The sequence below is a fragment of the Lytechinus pictus genome, chromosome 13 (assembly GCF_037042905.1).
Source record: "Lytechinus pictus isolate F3 Inbred chromosome 13, Lp3.0, whole genome shotgun sequence".
Taxonomy (NCBI): Eukaryota; Metazoa; Echinodermata; class Echinoidea; order Temnopleuroida; family Toxopneustidae; genus Lytechinus; species Lytechinus pictus.
The window spans coordinates 23,501,185-23,523,141 of NC_087257.1; the positions used below are offsets into that span (position 1 = coordinate 23,501,185).

Genomic DNA, 21,957 nt, shown 5'->3' on the forward strand with positions numbered 1-21,957 from the left:
TATAGCTTTCAGGGCTTTCTTTACCCTCTGTTGATTAGGTTTTTGTCTTAACGCTTGAAATGGTGCAGAAAATTATCGCAGTTATCATTCCCAGACTATATATTTATTGTTTTCTTTATTTTTAATGCCCAGCATGCTAAAAAAACTTTGCTCATAGCATTCAAGTGTTATGTTATATTTGGCTTGCCATAATGATACTCAAAATTATTTATTAAGACCACACAATTTAAGTAAAACTAAAGTTGAAATTATACCAACCATTTTCTTTAAAGATAAAAAGTAAGAAAGATTTGTGATCTCTTGAACAAAAAAAATATATCCTGCATAAATGGGGAAAGACATCATTTTCAATAATGTCAATATCTGACATATAGTTAATACAAATGGGGATTGGGATTATCTTTAAAAAACATAAAAACATGTAACATATAAAACGTGGAAGGAATGTAAAACACCTAATTTCTCTGAATAATCAAAACATCTGAATGGGAATACATATGGCACAACCAGAAAAGGATTCATTATTCTAGAATTTGGTGGAATTACAATATCGTGCGCCATCTATCAGTTGTAGTGAACAGGCCAAATTTCTAACTTTGGGTTCGACATCGCGCACAGTGCTAGTATACTTTAATGTGACTGTGATGCTTCAAAACGATAACCATATGGCAAGAATTCACCCAAAACGGTTAGAAATATATGTGTACATTTCCCTCCCACCTCCCGGACCTTAATAAACAGCATATCTGGTCGAGCCGCATCAGCCAGTGCTGAATAATCGCATGCATGCATGCACTATAGTACTAGTGCGCACAACAGATGTCAACTTTTTCCCATGAGGCATTGCGAATTTCGGCCTGTCCGCTGCAATCGATAAATGGCGCATCGTATTGTGAATCCACCGAATTAAGGATCAATATGCTATGAAAATAAATCATTGTATAATACTTACTACTAAAATAAAATGAAAACCTACTTCTTCATAAGAAAGACAAATTGATCATAATGGTTTAAAACACAAGGAGACCAAACTTATTTATGTTTAACAATTATTTAGGTGAGAGATCAAAGTATTATGAATGTCAAATTTAATATTATACCAATATGGTTTAAATCAAACAAAATATGGAACTGAAATTAAAATGTAAAAATTATATGTAACTCGCACATGAGATTTATCCTTAAAGCTCTGTCAATGTGGCTCTTAAATTGGCAGCTATGCACATGTAAAGCTTTCCTTTCCTTCTCGTATATCCACAGGATATATTCAGCAACGCTGTTAAGGTCCCCAATTTTCTTAGTTTCCTGGATTGCAAATTCGACGTTCTCCAGTACGCTAAACTTTTATGTTCATTGGTGACATACACAAATTTTATGACCAAGCAATAATTACAAATAAAAAATGTCAAATCTAAAAAAGAGGCGGACACTGGAAAGCGAAACTGAAGTGACCGGTATGAGTGCATTCTGTAGTATGTAAATTCGATTATAGATTGGTTTGATCAAATTTTCTGCAGATCTACGGTTGATTTCATTTTGTTTTGTCTTGTAATGCTTTCTCATATTTTCTTCCTCGTTTTAGAATAAGAAAATATTAATTATCTGAAAATAATTCGTTGAAATTCATAAAAAAATTTGTGCACTCTCCTAATTGTGAGAAAATCGTAAGTTTTCATAATCACAGAAAACTGGGGACCCGTCCTAATGTCCACAAGGTAATTTTAAAGATACTGATCTTAGGAAAATGTATTTTTTTCTCTTTCATCTATAGAATACAAGGCCATTCAACATTCATCTAGTCAGCAATTTGTACATTATTCACTTTCTTTAAATTCTTCACTATTCATAATTATCAATTTCCTTTTACAATATACCTTCAGGTAAATACCAGTTTGGAACATGCAAGAGCTCTTTACAATATATCGAACTTTAATACTGGCCGAACATTTCCTTTTTAACAATAGCCATCAACCAATGATTTTCTTTAATATTTCTTTGTCCTTTTTTCTTCTACTCTTTTGGTCTCGCATTACACTATTTGTTTAGCTCTATTTCTTTAACAATAATAATCATAATGTCTAAGCACTAACAGATTATCATCACCTAAGTCATCACACCCAATCAGTCCTACCCAAATACAGTGCATACACAGCCACCACTCCCTGGGGAGTATTCTTGCATGTCCTAGCTGGGTGACCCAGCCATGATGCAGGGCAAATACAATGGGTGATTTCAAGTTTGGTGTTGACCATTTGGTGTTGGTGTTGAGTCAACCTTTAAGCACTAAACCTAAAATGAAGCTGGTACCTTGACAAAACCTTGTATTTCACATTTTTTTGGGAAGTTACTTCTGTGTTTTGATCATGAATTTGAATCCCATCTCTCTTTCAATCGGATACAATATAATGTCAGCTATGTTTTTCTCTCCCATGCATTCACAAATATTCCCTTTTTTTACATACAAGGTTTGTTACCCCAGTAGCAACATGTCTACCCATCCACCTCATCACTGTTTCAATGATTGACTTTTTCCAAGCATACCATATTGACACCAAATCCAACTCTTTACTTTTATATCACTAGAAATAATCAATTTCGTATAAACCAAGACAAAAATAGCCACACTTGTGCCTTTTCAATGTAGCTTCATACAGCATAGATATTCTTTTCATAATGGTTTAAACACCAATTCAATTGAAGATCTTGGATGGTATTACAGAACACATCTTCATATTCCTAAATGCTTTTGCCAATACAATCATTTCTTCTCTTGGTCAATTGCTACCCCATAAATAGGTCAGCTTTTCTAACTGGTCAGCTACAACCATGACCATGGTTTGGATCATGAACCTGAATGGTACCTGTATGTCCAAGTTTAACTAGGATTCTGGATGCCACATCGAAGTTCATGATTGGTCAAACATTAACCTATGGGTTGGCTATACATCAAAGGTGCTGATTATGGCAAGCGTTGATCAAGAACTACAGTCACTCTGCATCAGGATGCTGTTGGGTCAGCTACAACCATGATTTTGGGTGTTGTAACAGGGTGCCTCATTGGTCAATTAGGACCATGACCTGCAAGTTGGCTATACATCAGTATTCCTGATTGGTGGACTGGTGGAGTCTCCGTCAGCTCCATTCCATGAGATCCTGGTGGAGCTGGATGCCGGCATGGAGCTGCTCTTTGGTATGTGGGCAGATTGAGTGAAGAGGGGTGAGGAGACAGGGGCCTCCTCCGAGTGTATACTACTATGACTATCTACAGAGACATCTGACAACGATGATAGGATCAAGCTTTCGGGAGGTTTAGGTCTCCGCCTGCTGACTGGGCCATCTTCTACCGATTCTGGACTATCCAGAGATGACACCCCTCCATCACGATCCTGGGGCAGCCTTCCCATTCCTCCGCTCCCCGTCAACGAGGGCTCACTTCGAGCCGAAGTTCGTGCATGCCTTGAGCTGCTCTTGCTGTGCGGGGGAGCGGGGAAGTCCGTGCTGTGGGTTTTAAGGATGCTCCTTTCCGGGGAACTGGAACTATGCGAGGTATGGGGGTGCGAGGGAGCCGAGCGCATGCGGGGGAGGGTCGGACGTTGCTGCCTGACGCGACTCGGCAGCAGCTGCGGGGGCGACGCGTACATCTGATGCATCCTGTGCAGAATGTCCAAAATAGAGTTCATGTCCCCGGTCACCTTCACCTCCAAGCGACTCATCTGACGCTGAAGGTCATCTAACCGCCTCTCAATATCGGGATTAGATACAAAACTGCTCACATCTTCTACAATGATATCTGGTTGTTGAGAACCTCTCTGGCCGTTCTTCCCGTTCTGGTTATTGGAATAATGCCGTGCTTTTCGCTTCATGATCGGGGATGAGTCTGGACTTGCCCCTCTGGTACCCGTAACAGCATTCACTATATTGTTGACTCCTGCTAATGCACCTGCGAATGAGATGAAATAGATTAAAAATATGAAATTTCAAATCATGCTCGTTAGCTCAAAACCCATATCAAGATGGAAGATGCTTACTCGAGACAGACACGCTCCATCTTCAATCTATGAAAAAAACAAGTTATGAAATCAAGAAATCATGACATAGAAATCAATTTTAAAGGACAAATCCACCCCCCAAAAAAAATTGTTTTGAATAAAAAGAGAAAAATCCAACAAGCATGACACTAAAAATTTCATCAAAATCGGATGTAAAATAAGTAAGTTATGACAATTTTAAATTTTGCTTAATTCCAAAAATTGTTATGTGCATATCCTGGGCTGTATGCAAATGAAATGAGGGAACTGATGATGTCACCAACTCACAATATCTTTTGTATTATATTTTATGAAAAATTATAATTTTCCCCTCATTGTCATGTGAAAGAAAGTTTTATTTCTATCTGAACATGTGAAATTACAGTTGTTTTAAGATTTTATTGTTCAATCAAGTTGGTCTCTCTAGTCTAATTTTAAAAAATTGAAATATTGTGTAATTCAAACAATAAAAAACAAAAGAAATAGTGATTGAGTGACATCAACTCTCATTTGCATGTAAATGACTCGTTCATATAACTATTTTGTGAAATGTCATAGCTTTATCATTTTACATCCGAGTTTTATGAAATTTTCTACGTTATGCATGTTGGATTTTTCTCTATTGATTTAAATCAACATTTTTCTGGGATGGACTTGGCCTTTAAGACTGCTGAGAATTTCAAAATATCTTGCACAGTATGCACATTTCATGCTGATGTGAACCATAAACTTCGAAACTTATGTTCTCCTTTTACTTTGAATTTCGCAATAAACTTTTCTACATTGAATCGGCACGCTAAAACCTGAAATGTTAAATCAGCAATTAAAAGGCGGGAGCAGTGAAAACCTTTCTAAATGGTATATCCAAACTTGCATAAAGCTGATTCTAAAAATGTTAATGTTGGATTGAACCATTTAAAGTACGTGGTTAATGCAACATTTGGAAAAGGATGTCACTCCTCTAACCTTTCAATTGCTCATTAAACATTTCAGTTTTTAGTGTTGGGTAATAAACCAGATTAGTTGAACAATGGCAATAGGCATTACTTCATGTTCAAAATAAGGATCTAATTTTTCAATAAATGAAAATAACTAAGCATCCATTTTGGCAAACTTATTTTGGGTTTGTAATTTGAGCCGTGGGTCTAACTCTCTTTGTAAGTCACTAAAGATGCAAAGAATAAAAATCCATCACATGATTCCGAACCAAGCTTTGCCTATACAAATAAACGACGACTTTCATTATGTGCCACGGTAATTACAGAGGTTTCCTTTGTTAATGTTGTTGCCAGTGTGTATATTACACTACTAAGAACTCACTTCATGAAATTTACATGTACCAATGATCATACCACCAACAATAATAGTGAACATGATCATAAACAATGCAAATAGCCAACCAGAATAAAGCTTTCTAAGGTAGTTGAGACTGATGACAAAGTAACAATCAATGGTAAGTTGAGGGCAACATGGCCCGTATTCCATAAACGAGATAAGCATGCTTAAGTAAAAAATCTAAGCATTTTGTCTTATTTTCTGTCTAAGACAAAATTCTTAGCCAAGACGCGTATTCCATAAAGAATTTTGTCTTAGAATTTGGCTAAGAGTTTTTGCGCGACTAAGACAGATATAGGATGAATGGCTAATATGTGAATTAAGCGTGGGTCTCAAGATCTCTTCCCTTTCTCTTATTTCTGCTATTAGTGTAATTTTCTCTCCTTCAGTGAAATTGGCCTTCCTTTTTTCTCAGCCTCCATCTTGATATTTCTTTAATGTGATTTTTGCTTTGACACATAAAACGCATATACTTTTTACCGCGGAGCAGCTGTTAGGTTCGCGACAAAAGTTGCGCGACGTTGCAATTTTCTCATGACGTCATAGAATTTGAGACTTTGGCTTAGCCATATCCTCTGACTTGAGACAAATGTCTTAAAGTATATAGAATATCGTTAGGGAAGATTTCTTAGACAAGCAAAATGCTAAGACAAATTGCTCAAACTTAAGCAGAGAGCTTATCTCGTTTATGGAATACGGGCCCTGGTTCTTAATTCTTAATGTAACAGGTGCAACAGGTCCTTGGGGGCATATTCAATGGACTTATTTCAATATGCTTGCCTGCTCATATCAACCCTTCATTTCTACGTAAAATAAAATTAAGCAAAATCTTTCTTTGTATTTGAAAATTATTTCCATGAAATTTCAAATTGAAGGATTTTACGATGATTTAACTTTAAACACTTGTTTTTATATCTTTGAACAATACTGGTCTTCTCTGTTACATAATCAGCACGACATAAGGATTCTGCATCAACTTAAAGTTAATGGGGCAAATCTAAAAATGTGGAATTTTGTCAAGAAAAGTTATATTTGTTTTAATATTAGAACAAGAATTCTACCTCTAGATTCTATTGAAGCTGGTGAAGTTTGTGCAAAATCAAGAGGAATCAGTTGTATCCTTTCATCTTTAGGAGTGCAAAAAATAAATAAAGTGATTAAATTCTAACAAAATTATTGGTGATATGAAGTGAATAAAATAAGTAAATTAAAGTAATAATTTCAGATATACATGTATGTCATTTCTAACCCTAAAGTTTAAAAAAGGTCCCACTATAATATGACATGGATTCAAAACGTGAAATATTAAAAAAAAATTACAAGTGTGTAGTGACAGTGTGTCAAGCAAATGACAGATAAAGCATCCCTCCCACGCCTTCCCGATCCAGGGATGAAATACATGGGGTTGTCAAGCTATAAAGGGAACCTATTTTCTTCCCTCCTCTGGGTCCTGAATGAGCTTATGGTGAGAATCTGAGAAAAGTGATACTGTCTTCATCTAATAGAACAAGTCGAAGCCCACCCCAGCCTTGCCCTCCCTCAACTATACAGGCTATTCAAATATTTGGTGGGACTTGGATAAATGATCACAGAATTATTGATATTCCCCATCCAAATGAATAAAAGATTTTTAGGAAATAGTTATCATAATATCTAAAGTCCATGAAACAATAGTTCATTTCGGGGTGTCTATGACAAACATTTTGCACTTAATTGGAAAGGGATACATGGTCTTTCTATAGTTACAGTAATCAATATCACAGAAATCTCTTTTCTAGATTGAAATCCAAAGTAGTAAAATGATATATGTATTTTCTACTAAAGAAAGAAACTTGGTGTATGAATTGACTAGAAGGCAGAAATGCAATAGGTTGAAAATAAGAAGAGAATGGAATTCTAAAATTCATGCTGAAAATGCAAGATAGAGTAGAATTGATTATGATATGTGCAGGCAAGCACTGTTACAAACAAGATTATATATTCATGAGTATATTCAGCACAGCATTCCTAATGCTTAGTTGTGAAATGCAGAGTATGCTTAAGTTCTGAAAGTTCTAAAAGTTACTATTGTTATAATTTTGTCAACAAATGTTAACTACCATGACACCATCTCTCAACAACCAATCAAAATCTAGGATTCCATGAAGGGTATGCATGCCTTTACAATTATGAAGTGCCAAAGTGTTAAGCTTGCATATAATTTCGCCATTTTTTTTTACAAACTGACTGGGTTTGCCATTCACTCATAAGGATGTGCATAACATAATAAACAACTACAATAAAGAAAGGTAATACTGAATCAAATAAAAATGGTAAAGGCATTTCATATCAATGCTACAGGTCTGAAAGTAAGATAAAATAGACATAACAATTAAGATGCAATGCATATTATAGTCAATAATGTAGGAATCATGCAATCCATGTGATTCATAAAAAATGTGCAAATAAAGGGAATAAAGGGAAGGTATAACAAGGATTCTAATAGGGAAGACTATTAGGGGAAGTGTTAATTGGATGGTCCGAGCTGAAAATATTTATATCTTAATACATAGAGTAGAATTCACTGAGCAAAATGCCGAAAATTTTATCAAAATCGGATGACAAATAATAAAGTTATTGAAGTTTAAAAGCAAAATTAGGTGGGCTGATGATGTCACATCTCCACTTTCCGTTTTCTTATGTTATTACATAAAATCATAATTTTTTCATTATTTCATACTTGTGTGAATAATATGTCTCCCTTATAATGAAATAAGTTGCAGCAAGAAATATCTAATGCACTAAATCAGTTGTCAATCCAATTTTTCTAGTTCTTGGAGGAAAACATTTGAATAAACCTAATTTCATATAATAAAATACAAAAGAACAAGTGGGGATGTGACATCATCAGCCCACCTAATGAATATTCATGACGACTGTTTTCACAAAATATTGCTAAACTTTAAAATTCAATAACTTTGTTATTTGTTATCCGATTTTGATGAAATTTTCGGCATTTTGCTCAGATAATTTTACTCTATTTATTAAGCTATAAATACTTTCAGCCCGGACCATCCCTTTAAATTAATGATATATTTTTACGAACTACCAAGAAGTATATATTTGGATAACATGAATAATTGAGAAGTGTATAAAAAGTATATATTTTGGACTGAGCTGGTGAGTAAGTAGGGTGATGTGCCATGTATTGTTAAAAATACAAGTTATAAACTTAGATAAGGAATACATGCTTTGTCAAGTATATATATGTTGTTCATAAAATATAAATTCAATTTGTTACTTATTAGGTCAATGACATACAGTTGAGGCCAGAAATTTACATACACCCAGGAAATTCAAAGAAAAGTTGACACTTGCCAAACATGAAATTTACTGTATCTCAAGAAATATTTGTGCTATCATGACGAATTTGATATATCAAACAAATGAGTATATCATGCCCCTTCATCACATTGCTTTGTCATCAGGAGTTGACAAATATTTAGGTGTTGTTTTTTCCCCAAAAATCTTCATATTTTAGACAAATTAAAAATAAAAGGTTGACAAACTAGTTACTTCTCAACACAAACATTTCAGATTACACTTTTTTGTTCAGTGGTGACATATCATGATAGAAAATGTAATATAAATCATAGATTTGACATTTATATATTTCTATGAAACGATGTTTGAAAATATAAAATCAAACAATAGAATACATTTGGCACGAATATTACTCTTTTTCTCCAAAGAAAATTCCACCTGAAATATACTTTAATCCCAACGGCATCCGAATCATGTGAAAGAACCTAATACACTATTTCGTTTGATACCAAATTCGTCATGGTAATATTTATACTTCTGAAGATAAAGTGAATTTTACGATCTTTGGCAAGTGAACAAATTTGACTGAATTCCATGGGTGTATGTCAAATTTTGGCCTCAACTGTTTATCTCTAAAGCACGAGAATAGAATATTTATGAAAAGGGTAAAGAGATAGATCATGATGATTATATAAGATAATTTGAAAGACTGAAAAATAAATATGTACATGTAGATTAAAAAAAAACTCTTTGTTTATAGCATGTTAAGATTTGGGGTTTAGGGGTTCACGAAAGAAGAGAGCTGATGGGTTGAATGTTGTATTAAATGACTTAATATCAAATCAAATTAAATCAAACCATTTTTCAAACAAAAAAAATCATGTAGGAAAGTAAAGATAGATACCAAAATTCAGTTATAAGAAGATATAGTAATAGACTTAAATAATAATCAATTATTTCAATGATTTTGGAGATTATGTGTGGAATCTTTTTTAACGTTGGAATCTCAAGTCCCTTCATAAGTATTTGTAAGCAGGCATTAAGTCAACTTTAGTGTTTCACTCATGTAACTGCGGGACCGAGTCATGCCTCAAACTGCATCGGAGGTGGACTGAGCTTGATACAGCCTACAGTTCATGTTTAGAAGCATGTGTAACAGGAGTCCAGGGCTCTCCCTCCCAAAAAAATACACAAGATGAAATAAAATTATAATGTAACTGAAAAAAAAAATGGTATATAACATAACAAAATTAGAACAGTGCTAGAAATTGGCATAATAGGATATCAATTTACGAAGGAAAGGGGACGTTTTGATACAGGTGGAAAAATAACATATAAGTGGTAACCAAAACTAGCACAAGTGCTACATTAAAACTAGGACATAAGTGCTTAATTTAAATTATAAATAAGTGCTTATTAAAATTATATAAGTGCTAAAGTGAGGTAATAAATAATTACTAATTTGGAACTATAACTAGACAGGATTCTTGTGCGGTGTTGAGGGGTAAAACACCATGGGTGCTATCTAACTAGACCACAATAGGTTGGTTGGTGCATAGCGAGGAATGGGCAGGATTCTCTTTAACATCAAGTTTATCCTCTTACCCTGACCGCTACCCTGTTGCTCCCTATTCAACCAGTCTTTGAAGGAAGGAAAGCAGGAATGCGAATCTATACCTGCTATCGTATTGAAGCTACCCCCTCTGCTGCCCCCACCACCTCCTCCTTCAACCCCTCCACCGCTCCTCCGGTTCTCCTCGTGCCCCTGCAGGATCTCGGGGGCAGGGGTAACGTCGCGTCCCGCCATGTCGGGCGAGAACTCGAGGATGCCCCTGCCGCACTCGTCGTCGTCGCTGGAGTCGAGGGTCGGGATGCTGTTGTGGCCGGAGCTGCCCGATTGGTTCTGCGCAAACTTCATTCGCCGTGCCTGGGCGTCTTTATTAATAACACCTGGTAATGGACAAGTTAAACAACATGGATCAATAAAAACAAAAGTAAATTGAAGAATGAAGGACAGAATGGTGATAATAATCATATGGTGTGATTTAGAAAGAAATCAAATTCAATGAAATGTAAAATACATTATTTATCTCATAAAACTTATCTATAAATTTTTAATCAAGAATGTAATACAAAGTAGATCTTTTTCTTTTTAATTGACAAATAAATAAACGAGTAATAAGATAATACAATTTCGATATACTTAGATAAAAATAATATAAAATAAAAATAAAATCTAAACCATTTTTCAATCAATTTACCAATATGTAGTAGATGAAACTAGTTACCTCATCAAAAGAAATAAATAGCCAACATATTATTTTGAATCTTCATCTTATCATAAAGAATACTGGTAACAAGAAAAGGTTAAGATACACTACCAATCTCACTTTTCGGCTGGTATTTGAAATCATTTGGCTTTTCTCTTTCATCATGGAGTACTGTGTCTGGAATCTTGCAAGATTTAATCTCAGGTTCTGGCTCCTTTCCTAATGCAGCTTGTTCCTAAAAAAAAATACAATTTTTTTCTTCAAAGCTTTACTTTACACAAATATCCAGCATTAAGATAATGAGGGGTTGGAATGGGGGAGGGAGGGGTACTTGGATAATGTTCCAAAAAGGGTTAAAGGAATATGAAACCACATGCTTAGATGAGTTTTGATGATAAATTTAACACCCATATCTATGATTTCCAAATTGGCAAATTAGTGAGAACTAATCAAATCAAAATTTCTTGCTAGCTAATTTGCCTATTTTGGTTATTGTACATAAGGGTGTCAAAGTTATCATTAAAACTCCTCAAATCACTTTTTGTAACTATGATATATTATTAAACAAATTTTGAATAATATGTTTTGTTTATTATTGGTTAAAGAGAATCTATAATAGGCAAACATATATATATATATATATATATATATATATATATATATATATATATATATATATATGGATTTTGTCGCTGATGTCACAATTTTGGCTATACGCTTGCAAAATAGCAATCTCCATCCAGAGACTTCGAACCTGAATAGGCCCAAATTTGAAGAGGTGTTACTCCATACTGGGAAATAGGATTGGGATATAAGTAAATTCCTTTTGATTGTCTTGTATTTATCAATGATCTTATGTGGTATAAGGTATTGGGTTTCATTTTTCTTTAATGGGTCACTTTGTAAGAAAATATATATATTCTAAATAAAAGAGAAATTTCAAAATCAGATCCCACATTTCTGGATTTGAGCGAGAGGTTCTACTATTAATAAGGCAAACTCATATACACCTGGTGAGTTATAGTCGAAACACACAGGGTAAAAAAGGCCCAGGTCACTTACATCTCTGAGTTCAAAGGTTATTTCTAGATTCTTGGTGAACTGTTCGGCAAACTCTGGGTACATCTCTAGGACTTCCAAAAGGTCATCTCTTAGGATCTTGTGGAGGTCACAATATGTCAGGGCACGCACGTTGCATTTCGACTTGCCGACAATCTCATGTTCACAAATGTTCTCTCCAAACACATCATCTTTACCTGTTTATTACAGCAAACAATAAAAACATTAGGTCAATTGTCATAATCTATTATGTGATTCTCTTCCACCTGTTGGGAAATTTTATCAACAAAGATTGTTTATTTATATTATTTCTTATGAATATCTTAACTACTTCAGTTCATTTACCTTCTCAGTATCATGCTGTTTCACATTACACAAAAATTTTACAAACTTAATTTCTGATTTTCTTTCCTACAGGATTTCCCATTGCTTTTGAGCCGGGTCCATATTTTACTGTTGATTTGTGAAGGCAGATCATTTGCAAATCATTTTAAGGTTACCCAAAATAGATATCTAGATTCAATAGTTCAACAATGTAATTATGAAAGGTAGTAACTGCAAACTACAAAAATGAAGAAAAGTATTTTCAAAACATCCAACATATATGTAATGTACATCAATGTTGCCAATAGAAATCACACAATACACATAAATCCCAGAAATACATAATTTCAGTGGCATGTCAAAAGACAAATTTCAAGGATATTTTGAACTAACCTAAGATGGCAAGTACCACATCTTCTCTTAGAATTTCAATGGAGCCTCTGGAAATAAAGTAAAGAGCCCTCAAGACATCCCCACGGTGGATAAGGGTGTCACCCGGCGGTGCGTGAGTCGTCTTGAACTTCATGGAGAGGGCTCTGAGGCAGCCAGGACTGGCACCCTTGAAGGCCGGACTGTTGTTGAGAAGGTTCCGATTGAGATGGAGACAAATGTCCGCTTGAAGACACTCCGGAAAACTCTTCAAGACCTGGTTTGGAAGAATCAGAAAATATACTATCAATGCTATTGGAAGAGAAGGCAGCTCTGAGGTAGCTTGAAATGGCCACCTAGGATTCTTGTTAAGGAAGGGTTTATAATGAGATGCAGGCGAATGTCCTCTTCATGACACTCTTCAAGACCTGGAAAAGAAAGATCAGAATTTTTCTTTTCAATTTGTTATCACTCTATCAAGCCCATTGCAGCAGTCCTCAAAGGCCATCTAGAAAGCAAGATTCTTGTTGAGGAGAAGCGACACTCTGGAAAACTCTTTAAGACCTGGATTGAAAAGATCAGAAAATATATTTGTGAATTGCAAATGCTCTATCAAGCCTATTGGAATACAAGGCAGCTCCAAGACAGCCCAGAATTGCCACCTAGGAGCAGAATTCTTGTTAAGAGGAGGTTGTAATATGAGTTGGACGCAGATGTTGTCTCAAGTACATTTCCACGATGGCTGCTGGCACGAAAATCTGGAAATAATCTGGAGAAATCGTACGGGAAGACCTGTCAAAATAGACAATTTGTGAAGAAAAGAGTAAAGCTTTAAAAAACATTAGTTATACTCAACAATCAGCAGAAAAACTATGAAAGCAAAAAAATTTGTGCTACCTGATGATTTTCTACCCACTTTTCTTCTTTTTGTTTGTGTGGGATGGGGGCAAAGAAAGTTAGCAGTAATAAAAAAAAATAGTTTAATTAAAAAAAATCTATATCCTTTAGAAGAGTGTTCAGAAAGATAATGATGCCATCATCGAGATCAAATTTCGAAGATACAGTTTAGTAATTCAAAATTGATATAAAAATACACATGCAAGTGTATGATATTCAAAGGCCCTTTAATTTGGATGTTGTTATAACGAAAGTGGTCTGATGGCATTTATAGCAGGAGAAACCTCTTCTGTTATTCAATCCGGAAGAGTGTTTATTTTCTCAGCCCTGGTGGGAAGCTCTTATACCCATTTCTACTGATTTCAAAATCAGCAGAATCTCCTTGTTAATACACATCTGGGGCCAGTTGCAGAAAGAGTTGCGCTTAAACGCAAGTCAAAATATCAAGTGCAAGTCCCAAATACGGGTGCTTCATTGGCTAAAAATCAAGTTGCACAAGATTTTTTTAGTTGTGTTTGATTGCAACTCTTTCTGCAACGGGCCCCTGTGCTATCACTTGTTTCTTATCTTCTAATCTAGTTTCATTCTCTCTCTCCTTCTTACCTCTCTCTTTCTCGCTCTTCCTGTCTCTCTCTCTCTGTCCTATTCTGTATGTTTCTTTCCGTCTGTTTGTCTCTCTCCCTCCCCCTCTCTCTAATGATTTTCACTGAGCTGGTTTATCTTTTTTATTTCATTTTCATCTCTCTCCCTCCCACTCTCTCACACAATTTTCTGGGTTTTTTTCTGGGTTTCCTGACTCTCCCATTTCTACCCCGCTTTCTCTCTCCTCAGAATATTCTGAAAGGTCTCCCTCTCATATTTCTTTCATTGATCCCCGCTCTCTTTCACCAATATCATCTCTAACGTCCCTTTCGCGCATTCCATGTGGAGGCCAAATGGAGGAGAACCGTCTCCTCTCAGAGCACTCAGGTCATGACAAATAGAAGACGAAATCTGACCCTGTCTCAAAGCTCATGAAATTCAAAGTGGTGCCCTAGAACATTGCCTCAGCATGGAGATGAAAACAAACCACTCCTTCACCTTACTTAGCTAGTTTGCATGACCCAATCCCAGATTTGCTGAAACATTCTCTAATAGTCTGAAGATTAAGCCTGGGCCGTAATGGATGGAATACTGGAATCCGTCCGATGTGTGCAGGTTTCGGGTTTGTTCTTTTTGTTCCGGTATTCCGATAAAACAGTGTAATGCATATCAAATAGTTTAACATTTTCTTCTTCTGAATATCTTAACATAATTATTGAGTATGTTTTATTCAGTCTTACCAAGCATAACCCAGTTTACTTTGATTCATTTCAGGTGACCACCGAGAAAAATATGAGAAGACGGAAATAAACTTGCCAGTGTTTACGTGGCCATCTTGTTGTCTTTGTTAGAAGCTAAGCTACAAAATGCATATAGAGAGCGGCATACTCTATATGCATCTCGTAGCTTACCTACTTACAAAAAGAACAAGATGGCCACGTAAACATCGGCAAGGTTTTCCCGTCTTCTTATAATATTTTTGTTTTTTTAATGAATGTTTGTTTAAAATGAAATCAATATTATATAATCTGTGACTTCTTTGTACTTCCCTGTGAATTCATTTATTGGGATACTGGATTCTGGAACAAAAAATTCCTACAAGACTCAGGCCTACTGAAGATTAGACTACCAGACTCTGTCCTATGTATGCTACTGCTTAAATTCATGGTGCAGCAAAACATTGCATCATCGTGTAAAGATTAAAAAAAAACCTACTCCTTCAGCTCTTTGAGTTAGCTTGCAGGCCAAAACTCCAGGTTTGCTGACACATACATATGTATAGCTACTGCTTAAATTCATGGTGCAGCAAAACATTGCATCATTGTGTATAGATTAAAAAAAACCCTACTCCTTCAGCTCTTTGAGTTAGCTTGCAGGCCAAAACTCCAGGTTTGCTGACACATTTTATGGTAGTCTGAATTTTTAGACTACCAGACTTGAATGGGGACTTTGTACTGTAGCTTCTTGTGGTGCCATTGAACATCACATCAGCATGCAGAGATAAAACAAAACTACTCCTACACCTCACTTAGTTAACTTGCAGTACCAAACCCTAGGTTTGCTGAAACATTCTCTAATAGTCTGAAATATAAGACTACTGGAATTGAATACTTAAAGGAGAATGAAACCTTTGGAACAAGATAGCTTGTGTGAAAACAGAAAAATCAAAGAAACAGATCAACGAAAGTTTGAGAAAAATCGGACAAATAATGAGAAAGTTATGAGCATTTGAATATTGCAATCACTAATGCCATGGAGATCCTCCAATTGGCAATGCGACAACGATGTGTGATGTCACTTGTGAACAACTCTCCCCATTACTTAAGTATATATTTCACTTAAACTGCCTCTTTTATCACATCCATCAGTAGACCATGTGTTCTTTCTACAGGAGGGCATGTAATACAGATTTTTAAAGAATACATCATGGATTTTGTATCACCATAAGAAAAAGCAAAAAGAGACATTTTGGGAGTATTTTAAAGTCCATCAAAGGGAAAGTTGTTCACATGTGACATCACACATCCTTGTCGCATTGCAAATTGGAGGATCTCCATGGCATTAGTGATTGCAATATTCAAATGCTCATAACTTTCTCATTATTTGTCCGATTTTTCTCAAACTTTCTATGTTCTTATTCTTTGATTTTTCTGTTTTGACACAAGCTTACTTGTTTTAAAGGTTTCATTCCCTTTAAGTTTCTAAACTGGCACAGTGCATGGAGCCGTTGCTTATACTTCTGTCAAGACCACAAATTCTCTCTCTCCTTTTTTGGGTGTATTATAATTTTTCTTTTTCAACCAATCAACCAATTTCCTGCACAGTACACTATACACATATAAATTTATCAAAGATATCCACCTCATTCTCTATTTTTTTCTTAGATACATGTATATGTAATACTACAGTGTATACTTTTTCTTGAAAATATGATCAATTTATAAAATTGAAAAACAAAGGAACAACATAACAATGGACGGGGGTGTGCGGCTGAAGGTTCAAAACCCATATTTACGGGTCATTTTGGCTAAAAAGGTACCCATTATTAAGAATTTATTAAAATTTGACAAGCAAAAAAAAAAAAAAGGTTATCACCCAAAATTAGAGGAGAATATGGACCCATGTTTAAGGCCAGTATCTTAAAAATGGGGCTATGGACCCATGTTTAAGGCCAGTATATCAAAATTGGGGCCATGTTTAGGGTTTTTCCAGCATAAAACCATACCCCATGTTTAGGGATTTCTTCCACAAAAGTGACCCATTCCAGCGGCAAATCCCTGTATGCCTTATTTCGTGAGTATCTCCCCCCCCCCCCTGGGATGCAAATATTCACTTTCAAATCTGATTAGCATCTATTTACCATATTCATGTCAATTCCATTGGTATACGACCACGCGTGCTGGAAGTATTCCTCCAACCTCTGTCGTAGGGGGTTTGGAATCTGATGGAACCGGATGAACTCTTTGACCCTCAGCATCTGGGTGTGGTAGCGGGCGGTGCCGGAGTAAAGGCGCTGGATGATGGCAGAAACGTTACCAAAGATACTGGCATACATGAGTGCTAGAGGGAGAGACAAATAGAAGGTGGTGAAATTAAAGAGATGGTAAACCTTTTTTAAAACAGGCTTATTTGAGTTATTAATTCTATTCAATTAAATTTGGCAATATCACACACACATAAAAAAAGATTCACTGCCATCCTTCAATATTGCATATTATTTTCTTAAATTTCACTTATCATTTTTTTATGTCAACTAACAAGTTCATTGTATTGTATTTAGGGGTATCACAAAAATATTGATCCACTGCTATCCTTCAATATTGAATTTAATGATTTATTGATTTCACTTGTAAATTTGTTATTGTGCAGAGAAAACAAGATCTATTTTTCATATTTCATAGACATTTCCTTGGATGCATCAGAATCTACAACATACGTTTATTTCAAACTTACATCCTATCAACATGACACAGATCGAGAAGATTTTCTCCGCGTTGGTGTTCGGCGAGACGTTGCCGAAGCCGACGCTGGTCAGACTGCTGAACGTGAAGTAAAGCGCGGTGATGTACTTGGATTTGATCGTGGGCCCACTGCTGGTAACATTGTCTATGTAATACTGGTGCGTCTCGTTGGCAAGGTGATCCAGCCACCCTATCTGATGCTCGAGTTGCTGTCGCTCTGCCGACCCGATCGCGTACCAGATACACGCCAGCCAGTGGGCGATGAGGGCAAAGGTCGCCATGAGGAGGAGGAGGACGGCCGCGCCGTACTCCGAGTAGCGGTCAAGCTTCCTGGCGACTCGCACCAGGCGGAGGAGACGGGCGGTCTTGAGAAGGCCTATGAGGGTTGTTGACTGCATGGGGTGAATAGAAGAGAATGAAACATTAGAAACAGAAACAAATATTATATCTAAGAGATGATGGTTACGGTGTATGTTATAATTTTTAATGAAAATAATGTCCAATGACTGTCAGAGTGTCTGAAAATGCTTTTGGCAGTAAAATGTCAAAAAGACTATCAAACAGAGGGAAGCAGACTGTGCCATGACTAGCCTGCCATCGATTAGGGAAATTGAAGGGAATCCTTATGAGAAACATTGGTTGGAAACCAATATCTCAATCTAGAACATAGCATAATATATAGTTTACAGTTGGGGGGGACATACATTATTACAGAGAGCTAGGCTTGCAAATGGACCGGTCCTATTTATATAATGAAATACATGTAATACTTTTAAATAATTATTAAAAAATGAACAGATTTTTGGTTATTGGACATACCTGATCACTTTCAGAACCAAAGAGAAGGAGATCAAATGGAATCGCTGCGACCACATCAATAAGAAACCAGCCCTTAAAATAGTGCACAGCGATCTTGCCGGGATGCGAGACCACTTCGTCATTCTTGTTGACGTATGTCGTCCGAAAATTGATCAGGATGTCTATGATGAACATGACGTCGACTATGAGATCGATGATGGTGAGCGGCTGCTTGTAGTTGGCGCTGTTTGAACCCGTGGTCGACGTGGAGGGGGTGTCATCGCTCGGTGGGGTGGTTGGGGTGGGGGAGTCTTTCTTGAGGAGGAAGGCAGCATTGTAGGGGGTGATGATGGCCGTGTAGATGACCAGGAGGAGTATGACCCAGTCCCAGACGGCTTTGAAGGGCGAGTAATGCAGGATGGTCCATTTGTGGATCCGAGGCGACTGTAGCTTGTACTCTGGAAGCACATCGGGGCCTAATGATAATACCTGAAAAATAAGAACAAATCATATATCAATAGTTATAAATCTTTCTGAAGTGTCACTGACAATAAATTGGTACAAAATGTATTAGACCAATCAATGAAATGTTATTACAAGAGATATAAAATGCATCAAAACAATTTACTTGCATTAGTGAAATATTGTGTTAAAATACCTGAAAAATATGGATACAAAACATATATACATGTCAATAATTCTATAAACTTTGATTGATAACTCTCAAGCATGGACCTGGCGACGGAGGATTATCTATTGTTACTGGGGGTGATGTGACAATGCTCAGCACCCCCAGTAACAATACAATAATCCTCCGTGTCCAGGTCCCTGCTCTCAAGTATTACTGTGACTATGCATAGCAGAATGTGTAAAACGATTAAGGTAATGTACTTACTCAATATCAGTCAAAATTATATTCATTTTCTTTCAACATCAAGGATCAGCTACGGCTGATGTGTATAATGTATCAATGAAAGCTTTAGTTATAAACTATGACGTGTTTTCATGCATAGTTATTTAAAAAAAATTCTATGACTTAAGATATATCTGATATTTTGTCAATAATCTTAATCTGTTCTGAAAAAAAACCACTAAACTTTTCTAATATAAAGATATATAAACAAGTATATTCACTAATAATGAAAAGGAATTATGAAAATAATCACAACTGTACATAATGGATCAGTGGTTGTATGAGGATTGATAAATCTTATACTAGTTTCTTATAATTTTGCAAATATTGAGAGTTTTATGTTAGATGTACTTTTTTGATGGTGTAAAAAGTGAAAACAGCTAGAGGATGTTAAATACATATTATATATAATGGTAGATTAAATATACGAAATTGATACCTTAATTTAAGCATGTTGTGGATTATGTGTAATAAAGAAATTCTGCTTGACGTTTGTACTTAAACGAACAGACCATATTTACGATAGACATAAAAATTGTTTAGTGTCACAAAGAGAGCAATCAATGGAGAAAATGTCTGCCTTCAATGTATTCTAATGCTTTGGTTTATTCAAAGTACTTCTTAAGGTGAATATGAATATGAAGCACCCTTTGCAAATGAAGCTATGGTCACATGTCATTCACTCTGATGTTACACATTAGTTATGTAGTTATCAAATGATGTCAATCTTGTAAAAATGTTATAAAGAAATATAGAATGATCAGAAGGTCATGTGGCAGGGCTTACATTGGCGATGCCATTAAAACAGAATTCTATATGCCTATGGTTGCCAAAAAATGATTTTTTACAAGAAGTTTGAGGAATGTGGTAAAATGAGGAGAAATATGTTAATTTGATCAACCAAGACAATGTGAAGAAAAATGTGTTATGGTAGAGTGTAAGAAAGTTAATTAGCAACCAAAAAAGTTTACAGAAATACATGTTCTGCTAGAATATATGGCATTTGATCAGCACCCAAGATAGTTTACAAAAGAAAAAGGTGTCCTGCTAAAATGTATGAATATTGATAAGCAATGAAAAAGTTTAAAGAAAAATATGTTCTGCATTAATTGTTAAGGTTAATTATGAAAAAAAAGGTCAAAAGGGATATAAGGGAGAAAAGAGAGAATAAATTATCTTGAAAACTGATGTATGAGAACATAAAGAAACAATATGAAATTTATATTTGAAATTAGTGTATTCTCTTTCTACTCAAAATTGAAAAGGTTTATTTAGCTGACAGGAATTAGAATTATTATTTAAAAACAATTTTGTTAATATGATGTTCAGAAAATGTTTTCATCTTTGTTCAATGAAGTTATATATGGTTTTAATTCAAAATGGAGAAGATAATTTTTAGAGCATAGACTAGGGTTATTATTTTTATTTATCGTTAAGCCTAAAGTATATGTTAGAAAACGGTGCATTGACTAGTTCGTCCTCTTTTTAATAGATTTCACAATCTCATAAAAGGCATTTTAACTTTCACTCTAAAAGTGTGATACTGCATGAAAGCCTTTACAAGATCTTTAGTGGTACAAAGCAATTTTTTAGGATTAATGTCAATAATTGTTAAGCCGATGAACTGGAAAACTGTTGGTTAGTTTTGTTTAGTTGTGAAATAATTTCTTCACAGTGCATTGTACTTACAGTAGCATGTTCTGGGTTGGGTACCGAGTTGTCTTTTGTCTAGAGGGTAGAGGGCGTTTACAAATGGTTTCATATTTAATGCATGCATTTTGACGATGGAGGGATAACAATCGCAATTCTTAAAATCATGTAAGAAGATATACTAAGGGGAGGATATATAGCATTATGCATTGTTCAAAAAATAGTCAAGATGCTACAATGATTGTTTACATTCTCTTAAATAAAATCAACTTCTCATTCATTTCTCTTTTAAAAGTTGCATTATATAACTTGAATGCCAATAGTGCTTTTAACATCCGCATTCACATGACAACAAATAAAACAATTCTTACCAATATGATATATTCATATATAAACATGATCAGTTGTATTCTATGATGTTGGAAAATGAGGCCATGCCCAATGAACCACACAAAATCCTCCCCCCCCCCCCTTCCCCATCCCCAGTTGCACCTGCTTCATCATCTCTGCAATGAGCTGGTAATTTTCTGCACAAAAGACCCTGGACACAACAAAGAATAATTGACCGTCCCATTTTTGACCCAAATGACATATTGATTTTTGATATGTCACCTACATGTACAGTATTGTGTAGGGATGAGGAACATGCAATAGTTTCAGGAAATATTGGGAAGGATCTAATTTTGCAGATGGAACACAAAGGGCTGAGCTAGGATGTAAGGATTGTTGATAATGCAGATATTCCATGCAGTCTGTGTGAATACTTGATCTGAGAATCATCATCATCATCATCATCATCACCATCATCATCATCACCATCACCATCATCATCATCACCTCATCATCATCATCATCATCATTCATCATCATCATCATCACCATCATCATCATCATCATCATCATCACCATCATCATCATCACCTCATCATCATCATCATCATCATTCATCATCAACATCATCATCATCA

At 35.6% G+C, this 21,957-nt stretch overlaps 1 protein-coding gene across 4 annotated transcripts; it reads right to left on the reverse strand.

Moving 5' to 3' along the window:
- Positions 1-53: 53 nt before the first annotated feature.
- On the reverse strand, positions 54-21,081 carry LOC129274298 (potassium voltage-gated channel subfamily H member 7-like). Of its 4 annotated transcripts, none has more exons than XM_064108158.1 (9): positions 21,029-21,081; positions 18,448-18,915; positions 17,621-18,020; positions 17,028-17,227; positions 12,713-12,965; positions 11,999-12,192; positions 11,057-11,171; positions 10,344-10,616; positions 54-3,940 (listed from the first exon to the last, which is right to left on the reverse strand). In XM_064108158.1, the coding sequence occupies exons 2-9, from the start codon at positions 18,619-18,621 to the stop codon at positions 3,090-3,092; spliced, it is 2,460 nt and encodes an 819-aa protein (XP_063964228.1). In that variant the 5' UTR covers positions 18,622-18,915; positions 21,029-21,081; the 3' UTR covers positions 54-3,089. The 4 variants fall into 4 exon arrangements, with proteins under 4 accessions (XP_063964228.1, XP_063964225.1, XP_063964226.1 ...); XM_064108155.1 differs by having other exon boundaries at positions 10,272-10,616; XM_064108156.1 differs by having other exon boundaries at positions 11,048-11,171.
- Positions 21,082-21,957: the final 876 nt, after the last annotated feature.

Excerpts from the sequence above, each read along its gene's own strand:
- LOC129274298 (XM_064108154.1), bottom strand. The coding sequence starts at position 18,621 with ATGTTCATCATAGACATCCTGATCAATTTTCGGACGACATACGTCAAC. Across the intron at positions 12,193-12,712 it reads TGTGGTACTTGCCATCTTAG|GTAAAGATGATGTGTTTGGA; the intron begins GTTAGTTCAAAA and ends TGTAATAAACAG. Across the intron at positions 3,941-10,271 it reads GCAACAGGGTAGCGGTCAGG|GTGCATTAGCAGGAGTCAAC; the intron begins GTAAGAGGATAA and ends TCTCATTCGCAG.